This window comes from Taeniopygia guttata, chromosome 1, assembly GCF_048771995.1.
Source record: "Taeniopygia guttata chromosome 1, bTaeGut7.mat, whole genome shotgun sequence".
NCBI classification, from domain to species: Eukaryota; Metazoa; Chordata; class Aves; order Passeriformes; family Estrildidae; genus Taeniopygia; species Taeniopygia guttata.
The window spans coordinates 95,151,987-95,176,280 of record NC_133024.1 but is presented as its reverse complement, the minus strand read 5'-3'; the positions used below and the strand labels follow the sequence as shown (position 1 = coordinate 95,176,280).

The 24,294-nt window shown below is 36.2% G+C and overlaps 1 protein-coding gene across 1 annotated transcript in view; it reads left to right on the top strand.

Annotated features, from left to right (window-relative positions):
* ANOS1 (anosmin 1) overlaps nt 1-24,294 on the top strand; it is a 126,244-nt gene that overhangs the window by 78,209 nt on the left and 23,741 nt on the right. Inside the window, exons 6-9 of the mRNA XM_030280562.3 lie at nt 3,322-3,451; nt 12,608-12,810; nt 15,289-15,436; nt 17,639-17,788. Coding sequence (XP_030136422.2) covers nt 3,322-3,451; nt 12,608-12,810; nt 15,289-15,436; nt 17,639-17,788 — 631 coding nt within the window. The remainder of the gene's footprint in view (nt 1-3,321; nt 3,452-12,607; nt 12,811-15,288; nt 15,437-17,638; nt 17,789-24,294) is intronic.

Sequence of the window (24,294 nt, the reverse complement as noted above, 5' to 3'; positions counted from 1 at the left end):
CATATATTCTCTTTTTTCTCTCTCTCAGTTGTTGTAAATCCCACCTTTGCCTTACAAAAAATTTTAGCTTTCATCCTTTCTTTCTCCAAGGAACAGTTTGCATATAAATATATTGCATATTATAGTTCCAAATGGCATGCAATATCCAGGGTGCGAGGGAATATCTTCCCCTTGCTTCTCATACAAAGGATGGAATTGAAGATAGGTCATCCATGCTCTGGGATGTTCTTAATGATTAAGAGGAGTAGCAGAGGGAGATTTCTGTAGCCATGTTGAAGACAGTAACAGATAATCCCTTTTGAAGGACTGGATGAGGAGACCACTTACAGGAAAGGGCTCAGGATTTAAACAGTTGAGCTGCTTGAAGAGGAGTAGAATTGTCAGTGCTTCCTAAATGGAAGAGATTTGCTCTGGGTAAATCTCAGCCAAATTCTCACAGAAAGCCCAACCTCCTCCTGCTTTCTTGCTACTGGAGGTGGTCTGTTGTCCCTTGGACACAAAATGAGTTCTTGAGAAGGAATGTCAAGGTGTTATGTATATTGTCCAGCTTATGTCAGCCAGATGAAGTTTCATCTTAATGTACTTAATAGGGATTTTCCCTTATCTTCATTGAACTTTGCATGATACTGAAGGTGGACATGTTGGCCAGTTATTTTGTCTGAGGACTAACTTATTATTTTATTCCAAATAAAATGCCTATTAGGATTTGAAGCTACTTTCCAAACATTCATCTTGTAAGTAAGCAAGTGATTTGATGGCAAAACAACAGTAAATATGATTCTGTAATAATTTGAGTAGTGATCTTTTGTTTTTGTCTTTTATTTATGATTCTTAGAAATTTTATAAAAGATTTTATCTTTTTCTTTCATATTCAGACAGAATTTTAGGTGTGTGGTGAAATGTAACCATCAGTTACTTGGTAGCATTCAGCATAGCTTTTAGTAGGTTGAAATTAATGTGAAAGATATTGAAAGGACTCTGAATATTATGATCGCAGCTCCAAACATACTTCAGTAGTAAAAACTAACTAAAATAAAGCAATTAAACAAAAAAAAATAGACGTAGCATTAAGGTATTGTAGTACTCAGTATCTCAATAGTGCTTAGTTATTTCTAGAAATTTATTAATTCTGTGTAAAAGATACTTAGAGGTGTCAAAGTGGTTTATATCTTGATAGTTGGATATAGACCTCCTGCACGCCATTTAGCTTATCAGGAGCTTGGCCAACAAAATGAATGATGAAAGTAACAGGCCCAAGGCATGTTCATAAGTTATAATAATTTTGACATTATGGATTAACAGTTTATTTGATTTTACATTATTTTGTGGTTGCCATGGGAAACTGACACAACTGAAATACTTTTAATCAACAGAATAGCTGAACTGATGCCAGTGACAAATAACGTTCCTTTGAGGAATTTGGGATTAAGTTATTCAGATTATGCTTGCCTTGTAACAAAATTCAGCAAGCATGTTTTTAAAAGCCCAGAAGACTGTAACTAGTTATTTATGACTAAATATTGGTCCTGAACCTATTTTCAGTTGCAGCAACAGGGGAGCTGACTGTTGGAAAAAAATAGATATTTGAATGCTCCATAAAATAAAATAATCACAAAAGTTGGTTCAGGTAGGTCTTTCTTCCCCGGGGCAAACCTTGGATCATTCACTCTACAAGTAACATAAAAGTTAAAAAAAGGAAAGGACATGAGATAGACTGTCAGGACTGCTACTCCTGCTTAAGTTGAGAAGGCAGTGGTCTGAACGGAGAGGGACTCTGAGTAGCAGCAATATGTGATGTGCTCAGAGTCTACAACACTTAGCTGTCTGAGAGCACTCAATAATATAGTTTAGAAAGGGTCTCTTTTCCTTACATGCACACACAAATAAGATACTAATTTCCCTAAATTTTGTTTGTCACCAAATGAAGAGACTAAGTGGACGATAACACCTACAAATTTTATTTGTCAGGGCTCTGAAAAGTTCATTGCTGAAGAGCTAAAGCAAATTCTTCAGTTTCTGGTTATCTGACTTATGTCAGCAGCTTCTGGTTTCTTAAACAGATTTGAAAGGGAGAATAAAGCAGAAGTAATGTTTTGCCTTTTTCTGGGAACTGCTTGATATCTTTATGAGAAATGTTGAGTCCTATACAGGGAAAGTGGCTTCTTGAAAGCCACCTTGAAAGCTCTGTATAAAACAGAGCTTGTAAAAATAAATTGATGTAACTACATTTTTAATGAGCTTGCATGTTTGGTCAGTAATGGTAATCAGTGATGATTGTATAATATATTTAGACATATATATGACATCTGGTTCATGTTCATGCGTTACTTTGATTAAGGAATTAAATCAAAATGTAGTAAACGTGACATACTTAAGTAAATTGAAAACTGGATAATTGAGAGGTAATTGCTAAAATAAAATTTCCAAGTGGATGTGTTTTTGATGTGTTCTACAAAAATATTACATCTTCTGTAGATGGAAGTGATTCAGTGGTTACCAGAAGGCTGTGTTCAGTTCTGGTATTTGTACCTTAGGGGGAAAAAAAAAAGAATGCAAAAGATAGTTCTTCAAAAGTTTAATGGGGTAAAAAAATTGAAGAAAAAGGGGCTCAGAATAAGAATGTGTAAAGCAATTCCTACTGAAAGGGTTCAGAGTGTATATATGCTTATGTCATATTTTTCAGTGGCTCTCCCCTCAGGATTTGGAAATTGAACTTATGACACTGGCAATCTCAGTAGGTGTTGTTAGAGAAAAGGTCAGCTCCTATGACCTGAGAAAAGTCTTCAGGGAAGAGTTAAGGCTGTAAGTGTCTTTTTGACATAAGTGCCAAAGATGTGAAGAAGGCTTACTCTCATTATCTGAGAATATTGTGTTTCCTATGAACTAGAAAAAGTGGGTTCTCACAGCAATGGATTTCATTAAGTATTTTGGATCCCTATTTCTCTGAGAATTGATGAAATCAGTCCCGTCACCTGAGGCAACGAGTTTCCCGAAACATCAACACCTGAACAGTGATACCATAAACACTAGTGAAGGTTGTGATAGCTGCAAAATTAATTCTGTGGACTTAACAACACCTGTTTTCTAAAGGCTGCTTTTTCCAAAAGAGACCTGCAATGCACTGTAAAATGGGATGGCTTTATAATTTTGTTCACAGCTGTAAATGCTTTGCAGTGCAGAGTGATGGCTGGAGTCAGGTGAGGTGGTTGCATACAGCCTATGATGCTAGAGTGTGCCCAGCCAGACTGATGGGTGTTGCCCAGCAGATGACAGGCAACCATGTCAGAACAACCAGTGTAAGTGTGACATTTTCCCCACCAGACCACGGATGAGCGCGTTCGGCTGCCGGACATCCGAGCGAGCAGGTGGTACCAGTTCCGCGTGGCTGCTGTGAACGTGCATGGGACCAGGGGCTTCACAGCACCCAGCAAGCACTTCCGTTCCTCCAGAGGTGAGTTTGCCCTCATGCTGTCTGGCACTCACCTTCACGCACTCCCACCTGGAGCACAACCTGACCTGCCTGCCTTTGTGGCAGAAGGTTTTTTAACAGGTGGGTTTTTGAGTAATTTTGCTGCTGACTTTAGAAATGGTGCGAGATTTGTTTGAAGTCAGCAAACAAAAGTTGAAGTGTCATTGTTCTTTTATCACTAAGGGTCTCCATGAATAAAACTCCTTTGAAATGTTTTCCACATTGAAATTTCCATGAATAAAACTCCTTTGAAATAATTGGTATCAAACTACATGACCTTGACCGTGAAATATGGAAGAACTTGGGTTTCAGTGTGTTAATCTGAGAAGTTTATACTTTTTTCTTTTTAGTTATGAAAACTATTTAGTAGAGTATTGGGATATTTTGTTGCCTGTATCTAAGTAATTATAGCAGCATTGTTTTGATGGAGCTTTGGACCCTTTTAATATAATTTCCCCTTGCTAGCACTAATTGTAAGTGCTTAAGAATAAAAAAGAGCATAAATGCAAAGCATCATGTTTCTGTTCATTAAAAAGACATTCCTGATGATCCACAAAGTATTGTAGAAATTTTTGTTGATAGTTCTGGTTTTGCAACCAATTGGGCAATAAAATAACTTTGAAAATTATTTCTGTACCAGTAAATGTTACGTGAGGGATAGAGGAGATAGAAACGGTTCTTCCATCCTGTGAAGTCCCAGGCATTCCCCCTGGTGTGCTTTTGGCCAACATGAAGAATAATTTTCCCAGATGACTCTTAGGCATGGAATAGAGGTTAGCACAGGCCAGAAACTATTCCCATTAGACAGATGATTGAGATATGGTCACCCTCTCTGAAAGGCAGTCAGTAATGTGGGCATATCCAGACCATGCTAGTCGACTTTAGTGCGCAAGAATGAGATCCAATACTCTTCCCTCTGCTAATAGAAGCAGTTTCTAATAGATATGTTGTTATTTTAGTACTGACAGAATCTTTACACTGATGTAACTTTGCATACTTTGAGGAATGCATTTCCTCATCTTTCTGCAGACTGAATTATCTTGCAGTACAAGCAGTTGCCATCTTTGGGTTCCTGTTTGACCATAGTCAGTCCTAGAAAAAAATCTTTTTGGACGTGCATTTACAGAGGCATGCAAATACTTTTACTGGTATGGAAGGTTTAATCACTTACTGAATAACTCTATATGTTAGCCTTAATAATTTTTTTGGTGCCCTAGCTGTAGTTGTGGTAGGAAGGTTGGCTGACATAGCTGTCCCATTACTTCTGTGACCCCAAACCATTTCGTGCATAGAAGTATTACTTTAAGAACTTGTGATACTTAAGTAGCATACAATTTCAGAAACACAAAATAATACAGTTCATTCGAGCTGTCTTGAGTTTACTGTAAGAACTCTTCAGCAGCAGTACCTTTCTCTTTACTGCTTGAACAGCACTTCAGCAGATACAGCAGTTTGTTGCTGAATCTGGCACCAACTTTCTTTTAAATTAAGATAATTGACAGTTGTTTTATTGAGTTTGTAAATATTTTCCAACTATTCTGCTTGAAACCACTATTACTGCAATTACAGAAAGGTATGTCATGGTAGCACTGAGGTTTTGGCTTGAACATGACATTTTCAGACAGGATTTGTACTACTTTCAAAAAGATTGGCCCCCTACTGAGTGTGCTAGCCATGCTCAAGATACTTACATTCATTGGTAATGAGTATAAGAATGTCCATGGTAAGTCATCCTGAAGGTCTCTTTAGCCCAGACTCTGACCCCAGCCAGAGGTTGGTGTCTGGATAATAGTGTAAGAGCAGGATAAGCACATAAGGGTATTTCTTCAGAGTAGTCTCTCAGCTGTCAGTATTTTGTGTTTCAAGAACTTGTGGTTTTGAAATCATTACATGAATGCCAGAGGCCTCTCGTGGTCTCTGCAGCTACCCCTGAAGCACTTGCTCTCCTTGAGAACTGCTCATGGCTGTCTAGTGGAGATGGAGAGCACTTTTAGGACTTTGTGACAAGGGCAGTGGGAGTCAGTAGTACCTCTGCACGCTCTTACCTAATAAACCAAAATTTTGATAATGGCAGCAAGTATGTAGTCAGCCTTCTTCAAAAGGCTTCTGTAACTCTTAAAAAAACTGTTTTCAAATCTGAACTCCAGCCCTTGGCAGAGGATTGTGAATTGACGGACAAGCAGCAGGGAGTTCAGCTAGCTATCAGCTTCATAGCCCAAATCAGCCTATGCTGGCAGCTCATTTGGCCATTCTAGGGGCTGTGGAACTGCCAGTGCTTGTTATAAAGATGTCGAGTTTGCCAGATGAAATGTGTAGTCACTCCAGGTGACTCACATGAAGATGCTGCTAGGTACTGACTGCTGGAAAGGATACTGGGATGCTTCTGTTGGTGTCTGTGAGCCTCCATATCCCCAGGTGGGCAGAGTTGTAACAGTTGCACTGTCATACTAACATTTAATTACTATTTTGGAGCTCAGTGGGAAATGACAGCCCCTGCCTGGTAGAGAGGCAAGAAACTGTTGCTCAAATGTGCCTAGTTTTTTGAGTGCCAGCATCTTACTGGCCCCTGCTGAGCTCCTACAGGCACATTTAACCTCCAGTTTGGAAAAGAAAAGTGGATTTTGGCACATCACCTTTGGAAGTCTGCTGCCTTTCTCTGCTGCCTTTGTGTGAAGCGTGGACAAAAATTCACATCAGTGTTTCACTTCACCCTGTTGTGCCAAGACCAGGAGAAGATTATTATCTTGGTCAAACTTAGCAGAAGCTTTCTTCAAAAATAAACCCTTTGATCAGGAAACATGACAGTAATTTCTAAGACAGTTTCTCATGCAAGATACTGAACTTTTACCAGTTGCTCATAAATAATTATGAATAGAAAATTATTTGGGTTTGTTTTTTTCCTTCAAAGTGGGACAAATATGATATTTAATCTGAATCTAGAAAGAAGTATGGCACCACAAAGTCTCTGTCACTAAATATTTTAAGATGTTAAGAGGAATAGTCAAAAACGTGCTGTAGAGAGAGAGAATTTTTGTCTGGATACCACAATACTCTTTTATACTGTTTTGTCTTTTGGAAAAGGCAAAAAACATGCTCTCTAAGTAGACACAGCAAAATAAGGTTTTGTTTTATTCAAAATGATGCTAAGTCTTCTGAGATAATTTCCATTAACTTGTTTATCACTAAATAAAACTTCTAATTTTCCAAAGTAATTCAATTTCTCAGTCATGAAAAAGACAAAACCAGGAAAACAGGAGTATTTCATCAAGCATTTCAACTTGCCATTCTTCATTTAGCTGTGTTTTGAGGTCTGATCTACTGCAGCTTTGGATGCTCTTATACTGTAAACTTGTGAGGTGAAGGTTTATTAGCTGTTCTGCACTGCCTCATGTGCTCATCTAGGATGACCATTAATTTGTTGGCATTAATTTGTAAATAGTAAATATAGTGACACATCTGAGAATTTTTGAAATATTCAAAGCTTAGGCAGAGCTCTTTTTTAATGCTGTTTATTTATTTTTTTATAACAGAAATGAAGGGTTTGCATGTACTTGTCTGACATGACCCTTCACAGGGAATAAAGTGAAACTTTGTTTTGACAAAATGCGATTATAAAATTACAAGAAACATAGGTTGGACTAGATCAGTCTGTGGTGGAGTGGCTGGAAAATTAAGTGAATATTGCACCTAGAAAGTGAATTCTTTCATATAACTGGGACTGTGCACATGGACTTTTACATTGATACTGTCAACTAAAATTGATCAAAATGTTGCTATTTTGGCAGTGGGGTTTCCACTCCTCTTTTCAGGGTTTTTAAATTTTGTATACTTTCCTTTTGTCTTTAATTGAGTGGCAACAATTTGCAATTACAGCAAAAAAGGTAACTGAATACCTGACAGAACATTTTTGATCTCTCCAATCTGTTTCCTTTCTTCTGGAAGAAGGAGAGAACTGTTCCTACAATCCATAAATTATTCTCCTTGGATGAAAACTACCTGTGCTTTTCTTCCAGTAAGCAGGCACTGACCTAACTGGTCAGAAGCTACTCGGCACTAATAATACAATTTTTAATTTGTTGCATTTGGTTCAGAGTTCTTAGGCTATTTTTTTCCCTAGCTTTTTCTAATTTGTGATGAGAATGAACTCACAGTAACAGAGACGTCAGTTAACTCTAGGACTCAGTGTCAGGCATTTCTATGTCATATATTATCTCACTAGTCTGTAGGTAGGTACTGTACCATTTCCAGAGACAAGAAGATCAACACAATGAGCCCAAACCATCTGACCCTTCCACCTCTACTAATGGTTTTTATCTGCACCATGAAGGCAATTGCCAGCATACACTGGATAGATTGTCAAGAAAAAGGAAGCAGACAACATTGTTTTTGCAGCACATAAGTACCAGGCTGGATGTGATCTCATGCATACATTACTGAGTGTTAGAAAAACCAGAACAGACACCCACTCATGGCAATAAAATTCCTTCTGTTGCTCCTTTGAGACCAATGATTTTTTTATGCTGTTGCACAGCTGGCTTATGTGTGCCATTTCCATCGGGCAGAGCCAGTCCTCCTGCTTACACTGTGGAACTGTTTAATGGTTGGAAACTTGTCTGTAGAGCAGCTTCAGTCGACTTTTAGAGTTGGAAGGTCTCATGTTTGAAAGATAGCAATGGGAGATCTATTTTAAGGCAAGAAAAATTCTCCATTAAAAAAACAGTTTAAATTATTGTCACACTTGCTCTCACTTTTACAGCTCAGAATGAGAATTCTGATTCCAATGCCATTATTCTCCTCTGACACCTATTCCAAATCATTTACTGTTTTCACTAGAGTTGCCATGTTGAAAGACAAAGTGGATGCACTGAAGCAGTGTATGATGTGATTCATGTGTATAGCTAGTCCATACTGTTTTTTAAGGTTTTGCAAAGGTTTGCAAATACTATTAATTAAAAAAAAAAATGGAAAATATAAACTATTACTATATTCACAAATAGGACTGCAGGAAGATGTTAATTTTGAAATAGTGATGATGTGAGTGTTTTCTTTCTTTCCTTTATTTGCAGCAAGAAATCCTCCCTTTTGGGGACTGGAGACAGAATTTTGCTTGTGATGGCTGAGTAGCCAGCAAGACAGGAATTTAAGTCCTTTGGGTATACTCAAGCCAAACACAATCCAGACAAATGGAGTACTTACCCCATGTGCTGGAACAGCAGCTTCAGCCTTGACCTAATGAAGCTATCATTTCTAGCAGTGAGAAGCGATTTACTTGTCAGGCTGCTGAGACCAAAATTTTTTTAGGAGTTGAGGGCAGCTGTCTGTGCCAAATTCTAGGATATATAGAATGACTTGTATTTTATTTGAGTTGTTGTATAAACTGCAAAGGAAAAGCTGCAACCAGCACTGCTCTTTCTGCAAACCAAAGAATTTTATTTAATACTCAGATAAATTCATATATATAAAGTATCAGTACTTGCATTTGAAAAACTGGCAACAGTTTCCATTCCAGAAATTTTACATCTGTGTACCTGAATTATACATGTGGGCAGTCAGTCAAAGGGATCACAGGTATATAAAGACTAACAGTAGAATGGCTATTAGCTTTATAGTCAGCAGAATGTCACTTTAGCTTTATGGTCAGGTTAACAAACACCTTATGTAGGCAGCTTTATGATTCAGTACCCATTATTAGACCTTGAAGTATGTTAGCATGGGTTGTATAGTGCTTTTAATATCTACATGGACATAGGCATAACAGACCACCTTGCAGAAGCATGACTTTTCCATTCAATTGTGCAGAAAAAAAACAATTTACTTGTTATGCGGCAACTGGCTGGCATGCATTGTAGAGGAGCATGCTCATAAACATGTCACATGTTTTTTGTTTTTCTGGGTTCTTGTTTTTTTGGGAGGCCTAGGGGTTGAAGGGTTTTTTTTGAGTGCTTTCGTTGAATGTGGGGTTTGGGTTGTTTGGTTTTTCTTCATGTTAACAGAGATCACATTATCTTACCCTGCTATTCCTTCTCACTTGTCTGCTTTGCTGGTGAAACTAAATTATTTCAAATCAAGAAATAATTAATATTCTTGGTTCTTAACTTACAAAATTATCATTCTGTCAATTGTAATAGTGATAAATGGCACAGAAATATATAAAAATAGATGAATAAATTATATAGTGGTATTGAAGCATTTAATATGGAGTGGATCATAATCTGATATAAAATGCTCACTGAGTGTCTTAATATTTCAGGTAATATACTCCAAATCCATGAAACATTTTACTGATGCATCCATACAAAAAGACAGGATTTTTTTTCAGTTGATTAAATGCAAAACTATAACAAGTTTTGTTTTTCTTGGATATTTTATATCTTTATGGCTAATTGTTTTCTTAATCTGCCTACTAGTTTTAATAAAGCTCTCATAGAAAATATGTTACTTTCAGTGTCTCACCTTTTCATGTCTGTTAGCTGCACATCTCCTTTCTGTCTTCTACCACCACCACTGTTCTTGTTCAAAGGCATTTTTATGGGTGATATTTGAGAGGCTTGGAAAATATCTGCTATTGCTGTGTTATTTCACACGTATATTCCTTCTAAGAGGACGTTCTTTCTATCCTTAACTGTAATTACGCAGTGGTTTTTAATGCAATGTTTGTATTCTCACACAGCAAAGTAGAAGCATTCATAGATTTTCTTTCAAATGTGGATCAGCATTTTGTCTGCTTCCTGGACTGCATCTAGTGAGCACAGAAGAAATGCTACTTGATAATGTTTTCAATACACTGTGCAATTATAGAAAGTGCAGATACACTGGTGATGTAGAATTGCGAAGAAATGATCAAATGTTTCAGAAACCAATGTTTCAGTGCATACATGCTTTGTTTTGCTGGAATGGACATATAAACATTTGAAAAGAAAGAATCTAAATTTGATCATTGGTTTTTAGACCTACAAAAAATTGGTGAAGAGAACTTCAAAATGTTTTTAATCATGTAATACACTTTGTCCAAAGGAGCTGTTTCATTTAACTTCCTAATCTTTTTTAAAATTACTCTGTATCTTTTGTAGATGTAGAATGAGGACAAACATATTTTATAGGTAGAATTATTTTTGCTTATATCTGACCATTTGGGAAGATATATTCTCTGAAACACTTTTATTTTATCTCATGTGTTTTGTATACATAATAGATGATGCATAGCACTTCTGGGAGATAACCTGAATAATTCACCTACAGTAATATGATCATGTTGCACTTCAGGTTATAAATGTTTTATATCCCTATTATAATGTCATATAACATATAAAAACCCTTAATGTTTTAAATCAGTGGAGATGAATGCTTAAAAAATGTCTTATATGTGTGAAGCATGATTCTGTTTATATTTAGTTTACCTAAATTACATTTTATACCTACCTTTTAAATAATAGAAGTAAATGAAAAATTTAATGAGAGAATAGTACAAACTATTTAGCTGAATTTTTCTTTAATTCTGGAATAAATAGTTTAGTATAGTTTAAGATGGAGTGGTTGGTAACTTCACAGATAAGGAAATAAGCGTAACAGCAGTTTTTCTCCAAAGCCAGAAAAAAAAAAAAAAACCATGCAACTGACCTGCTAGTGGATTAAAAAACACAAGTGGGAAGTGAGGCATTATTACTGTTTGGAAATTATGTTAAATTTCCAGAATTCTTAAGTATGCTTTGTGACTTTTATGGCCAAAAGTTAGGTTGAATTATATGTGTGAGGAAACAGGAGTATCCATTGTTATTTCAGTAAAAGTCCTGTTTAATAACAGGAATAAGTAATTTTTTCACATCTGCTGATCTTTAAAAGGAAAATGTTGTCTTTATTAACTCTGAATGTGTATTTTTTTTTAAACTAAATGATCGAATTTTTCACTGAGATCATTTGTCATAGGGATTATCTGATGAATTAAGTATGCCAGGAATGTTTATTTAACAGCTCATTTACCAATTTAAAATAATGCAGGTGAACCATACAGTAAATAAATGTATCATATCCCCTCCTCATACCTCCAGTTTTATTTCTGGCAAATAAGTGAGGGCACATATGGCTGTACACTTGTAACGTCTTAATTACTATGAATTTCTTTTACTCTTTTGATATGCTTTAAATTTTTTTTTTTTTGAGTCTCACTCCTTACTTCTATGTAAATTTTGTTTTTTTGCAGTTTCCTTGTGCTTTGTCATCAATTTTTGGCTGACTCAGACATTTAAAAAAAGGAGATAAAATAAAAAATCAGATTAAAAAGTAGGAGTTCGTAAACAGCAAAACTGGACTTTCAGAAGCTTTGTTGCAAAATCTTCATTGATTCACATTACTTGGGACCAGGATATTATATAGTGAATCCACAAGGAGGACCTTAAATTTAATATTGTAAAAGACTCAATATTTAATCTTATTCAAACTCTGACTGTTGTGTGTCCTTGATTCTAGAGTCAGCACAAAGACAACTGAAGGAATATTATCTCAGTTGATATTGACCAGGAATTGAATGAAAATAGTGAAATAAATCAAAGGGGTAGCTAATTGCTTTCTGACATTCTAAAAAAAACCCTATAGATTTCTACCACAGTGTAATATATCATTATGCTTTAATTACATTTATACTAAGGAACTGTTTGTGTCCCATGGTGGTAGATATCAATATTAGAATTTTGAAGAAAAACTCAATATATCAAAAAATAATTTCATCATCTGAGAATTATCTGGCAATGAAAAAAATATTCAATGTTTCAGCCATACAGTTCTGTGGTGACTCTACAAGGCCACTTGTAGAACCTGAATATTTTATACTCGCTTTGTATTTAAAATAGTGAGTGACAGAAGGAAAACTGATAGTCTGGTACATTTTGATAAAGCTTCATTTTAAACTGTCACCAACACAAAATAATGGCAAACTAGATGCTAACCCATAATTTTTATTTCAGTAGAGTTTGAATTTACAAACCATATCAGTTACAGGATGTCTTTGCCTGGATTTTCCTCAATGTATTTAGAGTGTAGAGCTGGCTCAAGAATGCCTTTATAAATACATGAGGTGAAGATAACCTTTACCTTAATGAACATAATTTTCCCCTTAAAATATTTTCATTTTTTTCTAAATTCCAGATCCATCTGCTCCACCAGCTCCATCCAATATCAGGATTGCCAATATCAGTGCAAACAATGATGGGAGTGTAAATGCATTGATTACTTGGGATCTTCCAGAAGAGCCTGATATCCCAGTGCACCACTACAAAGTCTTCTGGAGCTGGACGTACAGCAAATATGTAATTCCAGCAAAAAAAAAGAGAAGGAAGATTACTGATGGGGTAAGAAAGTAATCACTAACTAGGACAGAAATATGGTTTATTTTTACACAGAATAGAGTGTAAGTATAAAATGTGTCATAAATGCCAATTATTTCAGCCTCTAGTAAAGTAGTGGTCCTAGTTTTTAATATCACAGAGCCCATAGAAAATTTTGATCTCTCAATCCTTTTCTTACACTGAACTCAGGGAGAGAAGTAAATTTCTGCCTTAGAATACAGGTAAATACAATAAGATTTTTCTGGAAAGATGAATGAAAAGTTAAATGCTGTTAGTCCTCTAAATTTAGGCTTATCCAATTAGTGCTTCTTAAAATGTTTATTTTATTTAAAAGCCTGACATTTTTTGTCACATTGTTCTTTCACTATGCAAGTGAAACTTGTGACACAGTCATAGAGTAATCATTATATAGTCAGTATGGGTCTAAGGGAAAAACTTACACAAAACTCTTTAAATAAACTGCTGTTCCAAAAATCTGGCAATATTTCCTTAGCAGCAAATTCCTAAGAGTTTCTTGAGTAACATGTTAAATATTGCTTTACTGGAAAGGTTTTTGTAATGGTATCTTTAGGCATATTGCACGTTATTTTAAAGCAATTAATAGAAATAATTAGATAGAAATAACAGAAATCAGTTAGACCTAACTTGATTCTCAGTGCTTTTGCTAGTGAGAATTTGGTCCCATGTCTATGTTAACACTGTTTTGGCTCTGTCTGCCCATTGCACTGTGGTGAATGACAGTCTGAGGGACACAATTTCTCCTCTGTCCCTCAGTCACCAAACCCTGACAGAAATAAAGGCAGTGAAGGCTGCGTGATTAAATCATGCAAGTCAATTTGCACAGAAAGGAGGGTTAGTTCTTTATTGTGCTTTAAAAAAATAGTTGTGGCAAGACAGGAGTAAGGTTGGACTGTGCTACATAGAAAAGTTCCTGAAGAAACCTGACATTGGGTAAAGACCTTCAGCCTAAAGATAGCAGGGAGCTTTCTCTCTACAAGCTGGACAGTACATCAGAAGCCCCAGAGAATTTTAAAATTGAGCTGGGTCTTTAGTACCTTTCCTTAGGGTACTTCCTACATTCAAATAATACTAAAACAGGTCCATTAGAACATTAGGGCAATTGAGACGAGGTTCTGACCTCTAGTGAAATACAAGGTATATTTTGTAGAAAAGTCAGGTTCTTACAATATCTCTCATATTACTCCTGACTTGTAGTTTTTCCTCTGCAGCATGTCATGAAATTGTACAGCACTGCCAGTGAGATTCAGGAAACTACAGATGCAGTTGCTAATCAATGGTCATTTGAATATTGTAGCAGCTCTTAGGCTAAAGAATGTCAAATGCACAAACATTTAAAAAACAAAAAAAGGAAAAGTGGAAAAGTCTTAATTGTTAAAGATCACTGAAGATTATTTTTGTCCAGTTTTTAGCTTTAGATGTAGCCCAAGCCAAATAATTTTGTACTGATTTCAATATGAGTTCATTCCAGGTAGACATTGAATTAGTTTGACTACAATATTGACACTGTTAATCAAAAGTTATAGTCAATATATCAGCACTAAAGAAGTAAAGATAATTCATACTAAATACTTTTTGGCAATCCCCTTTTTAACATCCCAAGTGTTAAATATGGATGGTTACCTTGGTACATGGTTATCTTTTTAACTCTGTATGGACTATCACACTTGATAGGCACTAGAAATTCTAATGAGAACATGGAGTAATATCTTCCACCTGGCATATGGACTAGAAGGATATTTTTATAATTAAATCCAGCAAAATAAAATATAAGACTGTGAAAGCTGGACTCTTCTTTACAATATCATATGCCTTGCCTTAATGTATGGGTTTTTGACTGGAGAATGATAAACCTAAGCTGTTGTTTCCCCATTTTATACACTTCTGTGACATTGGAAATTATTTTCTTTTCCTGTTCTGTTTTCCATTCTACACAGGAAAAGTATGCTTTCCAATGAGAGGGTATTTTTGGTTGCTGCTTGTTTTTTAAATTTTTATTTTCAAGAATTGAAAGAAATAGAATGTATTGAAAAATATATTAAATGTTGGACTTTAGCTATCTTCAGACTGGCCGTCTCTAGAAAAAAGTTTTCAATTGCTTTACTAACGCAGAAATTGTGGAATAAAGTCCTTAAATTCCTTTTGCTAAAATGATTTTGGAATAAGAGAAAAACCTTGTTATATAGTCGAAAACCCCTTAGGTTTTTCCTAAACAATAGGTTTGGAATTGCCAAGAAACTGCCAAAATTATGCAAACATCAAGTAGGCTAGTATTTTTAAAATGACACAGAAAAACAGAGTCCAATTAAAGAAATCTTTTGCAGAAAGGAAATTTTGCTCTGAAATTTATATATGGTTTTCTAACTTCAAAAAGCTCGTGTCCGTAAGATAACAAGCCTGCTTTTAAGAAAGGCCTGTGTTTCAGCAATATTATAACTGCTTTCTGTATTTATTCTATTATAGGCCCAAAATTATGTGGTCCTGGAGGGGCTCCAACCCAACAGCAACTACAATGTAGAGCTGCAGGCAGTAACACGCTGGGGTCAGATACGCCTAAAAAGTGCTAAAGTTTCTCTCCATTTTAGCACGACCCAGGACATCAGGAATAATAGTGAGTAATCAAACACCTGAATGCTTTCTCTCTCCTTTATCTGGAATTTGAATGTTTTATATAATGATTTCTTAAATTTAAAAAAATATTTTTTTTAAGTGGGTTATTCCATAGCACAAAGATCATCTCCTGGTCAAGTTGAGTAACCCTTTCTTGTTAAAAGTCTTGTTTAAAAATTGGTGACTGTTTTTGCCTAATTCTTTGACTTAGATTCTACTCACCTAAAATAAACAGTTGCAAAGAAAATGGAAGCCTTTGCATAAATGTAGTGTTAATATTTTTTTTACATTCCATACAGGTATAGATTCTGACTGTGTTTCTATATGGATGGAATAAAACCATTTTTGTGTGTCTTAACTAGACAGTATTAACCTGCAATGTTTTTCAAAATCCTGGCTATTTTTAGTAGCCCATTAAGTCAGATTCTTGGAGCACAAAAGCTTTTGTCTACTGTGAATTTATATATAAAACACTGACTCTTCTTTTAGGGAATCTAAAACATTCCATGTTTGATGACCATGCATTCTCAAAATATTGTACCCATAGGACCCACATTCAAATTAAGGTCTCAAGGTGTTCAGATGTTGGGTTATATATTGTTAAGGTCTTTAGAACCTCACATGCTAAGTGTAATTCCAGAAGCAATGTGCCAGTTTTGCTGAAGTCCCACTGTCAGATACTCTGCTCTGTGTGGAATTAAGCTCTGGTTTTTAGGTGTCTGGTCCTATTGTCAGAATAGAGATAGTCCATACCCCTCTGAAGTAATTTAGTCCTACACACTTCTGTGAGCTTTGACCTCAGCCCTCTGGCATTACATTTCCCCACACTCAGAAAGGCATTGCTTCACTATATTTGTGTGCTTCACTTCTGGGAAATGTAGCAAGATTCTTGGCTGATCTTTATATAGAAATATTCTAAATTGGTGTCCTGGTTTTTGTGAAAGTGGAGCAGACAGAGAATAGCAAAGCAGAGATTCAATAAAATTAAAATAATTTAAATTGAGGAATACCTGATAGATTTTTGTTTGTACTTTTCTCTATAACTTTTTAATTTCCATTTGGGTAGTAGTAACTTTATGGTTACCTTAAGAAAGGATTTTGATAAGTTTGGTAGTTTAATATAAAACAAAAAAACAAAATGACAAATCATATTCAGCAAAGGGCTGAGAAAGTAAAATTTGGTCATAGAGCAAGTGAGTTTCAATTGAAGCTGCATATAAAACAATATGTTCAAGTTTATATGTTACTCCTGACAATTATTGAAACCTGAATCTTTCCCTCTTTCTCTCAAGTATGTAGTCAATAATTTGCCACTTCCTTGTTATTGGACTCTTTAGTTTTAATTTAGGTATAATATTGAATTAAATACATCTTTTTTTGTTGGATATAATCTGATCCTCCTAATTGGATCAGATACATTTGCAAGTGTGCAATGAAAAGTGAAGTTTGAATGAATATTTCTTTGTTTTTAACAGAAAATATCTGTAAGTATTGTCAGCCCTGCTAAATCATGATACATTTTTATCAAACAAAATGCTTGATGAAGGACATCAATTGCAATTGCTTGTTGGATGCCAGGCACACCGCACTGAGGGAATTGCTGAAAGAAAATTCTACTCTTGCAATGTTTTCCTAAGCATTCACCATTCACTGCTGGGAACAGGAAAGTAGGCAAGACAGATCTTTAATCTGACCACAGTGTTCTTATATAGCATACCAGAGGACTATATTTACTTTGATGTAGTAACCACATGTGGCACTCTGTGGGCTACATTCAATGCTGTCCTTGGATTTTGTGCATACTCAAACACTGCATGAATACAAAGACTGTGAAGTATTAGAGAGAACTACTGGTAGATACTGTGTCTGTTTAAAAAATCATTGTGTTAACATTTCTTGTTCTTGGGGATATAAAAATACAGTCCATTTCCATATTACTCTTCAGAAAATTTACAGAGCATTTCCCTGTGAAAATGTATTTTTTTTTTAGTCACTTTCTAAATTTGACTGAATTTCAAACGAGTAATTTTTCAACCATTATGGACAGTTAATTCTTTATAGTTATTTCATTTAGTTAAGAAATGGAAATAAGATCATTTAGAATAAAGATACTATTATTTTCTGAATTACACCAAATTTAGCACAGTCATTATACAGCACTGTAGTTAACTAAATAGTTTCCTGATTGCTCTGTGTATTGCAGAGGAACGGACATCTGCTGGGAAACCACAGAAAGGACTGGTAGATCCTTACCCAAACTTTCAAAGAAGGAAAACCGCTCGTTTTCTTAAAGTTGGAACTCCCTTCTATCAGGACAATCAACTTCAAGTCAAAGTCTACTGGAAGAAGACAGGTTTGTCAAATTTTGCTTTACTATTTTCTCTAAGGAGGACTCTTATCATCCATCTCAGAGTTGTAGAACATTAACACAATATTATAAGTAATTAATAGTTGAATCCTACACCTATTCTTTCATCCCTTCATCCTCGCATTTGAGAAGAACATTTCCTCTCCTCTTTGTGTAATGTCTGTGTATATGTCTTACAGGACAAAATACCATGAATCAGCTATCCAAAAATTATAGTCAGTCATGTTGGGACACTGGATCTTCACAGAGCTGAGACAATTTTTATTTTGGTAGGAATTACGTCTGTAAAGTTTAAATAGCAGAATTTGACATTACCCACAAAAGTTCTGAGAAACATACAAATGTTTAGCTTTATTCCAAACTTTATCAGTCACCTTGATTTAGAACAGACTGGATAGTTGCCGTCAGCCAGAAAATGTCTTGAAGTTAGTTTTCTTCTAGGCTGCATCCTTCTGGTTTTCAGAAAAGTAATAACAACAATTTTCTGGTTTAGTCCTCCAATCAAAAGGAAAATTGCATAAATTTAAAGTGCCTATTCATATTCATAAATCAATAAAGGAATTTTCCTTTCTTGTTGTCTAAGAGCATATAGGTTTCTCCAGTTTAGCCGTAACAGGCTCCTATGCTGTTATTTCAAAATGTGCTCACACTGTTCATTTTTTAACTTTGATCAATCTACACGTGTATCAATACCACTAAATTAATTACATTCAATTCTCGTGCTTGAAATCAAGGGGTACAAAGTGAACAGTCATGTTTTCTTCTTGAAGTTTTCAAAGAATTTCAGAAATATTTAAGTACTTTTGGGTTTAGATGGGTGTGGCAACACCCTGAATGAGGACCAGCTATATAAATGTTCAATCATGCTACGTAAAATATGTCACACTGGATATTGAGGATTGTGAGAAGTATCCTTTGCTTCTTAACCTTTGCCTGGCTTTTTGAATGGTTACCTTCCAGGCCCTGCTATGCCAATTACTTTCAAATCCATCCTTATTCCTCCCTAAAACATTCAAGCTTTGGTTCAGCTGAGTATGTGCGCATATTGAATATTTGTCCCTGTCTTAGCTATGCTAGCTTTTTTTTTTCTTTCTTTCTCTATTATAGTTCATTTTTGGGTGCTTCATGGAAAGCTATAACAAAGTTTAAATAAAAGTTGAAGCAATTTTAATCAGGAATGTTCAGTTTACAAAAAAAAAAAAATGTGGTTTTCATTATCCAAAGTGAGATTTATGTATTCTGAGCTTTGTCGGGACTGATCACCTTAAACTTTAGCCTCTGCAAGAGAGATGTCAACTCATTGTCCAAGATTCTTTTATTGTCAGAAAAGAAAAGCAGGTGACTTCTGTGGCAATTCATCCCCCGCAGCAGCAGAATTGCTCTCTGGAGATGCCTCTCTTCTTTACTGAGACCAGAGGGGAACCTGGACAGCTCATTTGTAGAAAGCTTAGATATGCCTAATGTCTGCAAGCTGAGGTTCTATTCTTGGCAGTCTGTGTTGAGATAAATGAGGGACAGGACTCAAAGATGAGGAGACAATGATGTCTCCCACAGGCGTCAGACAGGGTTGTGCAACTCACAGTCTGTAGATTCAGCCCAGTGGAACAATCAATCCTACTGCAGCTGTTTTCCTGCCAGCCTGCTGCCAGAAGAAAGATCATGTGTCCTGTGACCAGAATGCCAGCACCCCTACTGACATTCACCTTGTGAATAGTTTGCCAAAGTTGTTTTACTTAATGGAAGGAAAATCCTGAGCAGAACAGCAATATTCTTGTTCCAACACAGATATCTTGAACTAGGTGTCCACCATGTATAATGGTATTATAACATAGCTATTGAACTTAAGAGGCATTGCACCATAGAAACCTAAATGTTTCCATCTAAATCTGGAGCTGAATATCACTGTCTGCTACATACCTGGAGGTAATACTTGTATTAAAGGCTATAAATGACTATAAAAAGAAATAAGGCAGTCAGCATCCTTATAGTGACTCATAGTTTAGAAATAAGAGGATTTCAAAGTGGTGTAATTTTCAGGATTGGAGAGTTTCAAAGACAGCTATGTCACAGACCTGTCAATAATGACATGGACTTTCTTGCTGTCACCTTATGCCAGGGGTGTGCTAGCTGAGTTGCTGACTGTACATCTTACTCATCTTGTGTGGAGCTGTGTGCATCCAGTGACATAAAGGGACACCCAGAAACCAAATTTGGCCTGGGGGAGGCCAAATTCTGTGAAGTGCACTGGGCTGTTTAGGTGCCTGCCCTAGCCATGCAGTGGAAGATGCCTTCCTTTTTCTTGCAGAACAAGCAGTGACAGCAAAGGTGTGTGAAGAGAGGCAGAATATGGCAGTTTATCACACTTACCTCCTTTTTTTCTTTTTAAAAAAGAAAATATCAGTATTCTGAGTGACAGCACATGTAATAACTCAGCAGGAACCATTGCCTTGTGTGGAACTGAAATATAGAAGCCAGCAGCTTTTATAAGCTCTTGCAAGGGTTTGGAGATTACGTAGTGCATGGATGAGATACTGTAAATTTGCTAGTAACAATTTACTGCAGAGCAGGTCTGTGTGACTGTGCAAGGAATACAGCAGGAAAATCACATTGTCTTCATGAAAAACAGCAGTTACTGAGACAGCTGTGCTGAGAACCATACCCACACATCTTTCACCTTTATGAGCTGCACCAGATTGTGTTTAGGGAGTTGTAGGAGGTAGTAAAGTGCAGCAAGTATAATAGGAAATACTGAGAGAGACCTTACCTGAGCCTGCTCAGTGGCATGGCATCTATTTTTATTGCAGGTAAGCAATTAGAGTTCAAATAGTTTCTGACAAAAAAATTGACCTGTTTGTCTCCTACATAGTTGGTAAACACAGAAGTCTCTGTTGATTCCACTAATGTTCTCATTTTTGGGTAGTTTGCTACTAAAAGTCAACACTTATTTTGGTGGAGAAACACAACCATTCTATAGTCCTAAATTAGAATATATAACTTTAAAACAAAAATTAAGAGGCTGGCATGAAACCATGTGAAATAAGTAGGCTGATAAGTGTAAGTTAAAAAACTAATTCAAGAAAGAAATGTCTCAAGCCTAAACATGTTGGACATTTGTAAATTGATCAATTTCAGTTGGTTGTAGTAGTCTTTGCTTTGTCTGGTATGGTTTTCACATATATTTGGACTTTCTGTGTTAAAATTCATGACACAAACAGGAGATGGTTGCAGAGATTAAAAATAGAAATGTTATTTACATTTTAAATGCTTTTTTTTTTTTTTTTTTTTTTTTTTTTAATATGAAGAGTTAAACTAGCATGTTATCACAGAATTACAGAATGGCTGGGTTTGGAAGGGACCTCTGCAGATAATCTAGTCCAACCTCTTTGCTCAAGTAGGTTCACTTGGAGTAGATTGCACAGGATCATGTCTAAGCAGGTTTCAAATATCTCCTGAGAAGAAGACTCCACAATCTTTTTGGGCATTCTGTTACAGTGTTCTGTCACCGTCAAAGTAAAGGATATTTTCCTCATTTAGATGTACATTTCTCTGATTCAGTTTTTGCACATTGTCCCTTGTCCTGTCACGGGGCACAGCTGAAAGACTGTTGCCCCATCTACTTGATAACCATTCTCAAGATATTTGTAAGCATTGATAAGATCTCTCAGTCTCTCTTCTGTAGGCTGAACAGCCCAGCTACCTCAGCCTTTCTTCATAAGAGGCTTCAGTCCCTCAGTCATCTTTGTTGCCCTCCACTGGACCAGTTCCAGGAGCTCTGCATCTCCCCTGTGCTGAGGAATCCAGAACTGGACACAGCACTCCAGATGTGGCCTCAGCAGGGCTGAGCAGGGGGGCAGGATCACCTCCCTGCTGGCAGTGCTCTTCCTAATGTCCCCCAGGATCCCATTGACCTTCTTGGCCCCCAGGACACACTGCTGGCTCATGGACAGATGGTTGTCCACCAGCACCCCCAGGTCCTTCTCCCCAGAGCTGCTTTCCCACAGGTCAGCCCCAGCGTGTCCTGGCACAGAGGGTTGTTCTTCCCCAGGTGCAGGATCCTGCCTTTGCTGAAATTTACTGAACTTTTTTCAGCCCTACAGTTGCCCTTGTTGCATTGAAATAGTTTATTTTAGCTGTAATGAAGACTTCAATAGCTGCTATAACAGCAGTCTTTCTCTTAGTAAGAACAGAGTTACTACTTTTCAATATTAGTAACTGCTCAGGTTTTATTGTATTCCTAGTTCTGTGGTCGTACCATTCTATGCAGACCAGAGATTTTCTAATTTTTTTTTAAATTTCCTCCTAAACTAAGATGGCCCTCTAGAAGAGTTTTTTACTGTGTCCCAACACTGTAGCCTCACAGGATACCACAGATTATAGAAAAAGAAGGAAAGACCTGTGTGGATTGCTTATATAATTTAAAGAAACACAAACATGCTCCTAAGATTGTTTTAGGTTATCTCTTTATTTTCATTGGTCCCATTTTAGCTTAGAAGCTATTTTGTTTTTGAAATTGAATCATTTTACTCAGTCTAAGGAGCTAAATATAGGTTAGAGTCATAGAAAAATTTAAATTGGCAGGAGGGACTTCTGGAGGTCAGCTGGTCCAACCATCTGCTCAAAGTCAAACTAACTGTGAAGTTAAATCAAGTTATTCAGTTCTGTCTCTAAGGCCCTGTAACAGATATTGTCACTGTTTTTTCAATTTATCCTCCATCAATACAAGCCTGCAGTGGCCATCCAAGTTCATTGCAATATGCCTTAGGATTTACAGAAGTTATGGTGATGTCTATTGACTATTCAAAGATAGTTCCTCCATGAATGAAGATGTGCTCCTTAGTGAACTTTGCAGATGAGCCTCTGGGAAAGCAGTGCAAAGACCACAGTAATGACATCAGGGCTGAAGCTATTGGTTTTATATCATCCTTTTGAACAGAATTCATCAGACCTTTGTCCTGTGCAACAATGCATCAGAGGGGGTGTTGCAAACTATTATTAAACTAAACTATTGCCAAGTTTGTTATACAGCAAAGGAATGACTGCATATCAGTACTCAGAAACTGAATGCACTGTTTGAATTAAAGTCTGAGTAAGGGGATGGATTTCCATATATATATGCATCATAATGTGGCACAATTTGGTAAGCAGGAAAGATTTATCTGGGCCTGTTCTTCAAGTGTCATTTCTTAAATCCCATTAACTTTAGTAGGCATAAGGCATGAATGGAATGTAGAATCTGGACTTTACATTAAAATAAAGCTCTTTCTGAAGTAATCTTTCAGTTTGCATGCTTTGGGAGGATGACAATAATCACTTCAGGATGTATGCTAGCAAAAATACCTCCACACTTCAAGAAGTACAAGGTACTTAGCAAGTGCACATGATGTTGCTAGACAGAGTCATCCAAAAGCATGTTGCACATGAGTACAATAGCTTCTTTCTGAAGGGAAAAAAATGTCTTTTCCTTGCTGCCTTTCATTTAGGCCTGGGATTAGAGAAACAGTACATTCCTTAAACAGCATGAATCTCCCTTTTGTAAGTGAAAAGTAGAATGTCAGATATTTTGGCCATCTTGATGTGTGAAATTAGAAATTGGCAAGTAGTGGAATCAAATTAAACAAATCACTTTTTACTCCTTGGTGCTGAGGTCACAGAGTACCATCCATCACCAAAAATGGATGCACTCTGAAACCCCTATTTAACAGATTAGATACTTAGGATGATTAAGAACCTCAGTATTTTGTGCCGTAATCAAGACTGAAAGTGTGAAAATAAAAAATGCTGAAGTCTTCTCTGTCTGTGGTTGGGCAACTGGAGAGCTGACTATTGGACTTTGCTGAAAAGCAAATCTGTGTATGAAAACAAAATTTTGCCCACAGACCGAGGGAAAAAAATCCACTTTTTATGAACTCTCTGCATCAATTTTCATCACTTGATGAAATAATTATAATGCACTAAAATATCAGAATGTAATTTCTTTCCAAAACACTTGTCACAACAATATTTTCAAGTCATTAGTCTGCCTTCACTACCATTTTCTCGGTGCCTGTAATTTGAGTGTAATACAACACTCCTTGCTCAGGTAAAGCTTTAGCTTCCTTTACTTTGAATTAAGTCTATGTGCATTTACTTCCCCCTGTTTAAATTGAACATTTTAAGTACTTCTAGATATGCAAAATCAATATATCTTCTTCTTGGTTTTGCTTAAAAAGACAAATATTTAAAATGCATTAAGACTTGGCTTCAGGCTTCTTTCTTTGTGTTTCTGTAAAGCTAAAGCAGAAGAAAAAAAGAATACTTAAGGCAGGAAGAGGTAGAAACACTACCATTGTCTGATAAATCAACCAAACAAGAATAATGAATTAAATTACAGAGAAGAATAAAATGCAAAGCATGGCAAAGTAAATAGAGAGCTAACACAAATGCTTTTAAACCCAGATCTTAGGAAAACAAAATTAACTTTCACTTAGTTCAGGGGCATAAATGAAGTGACT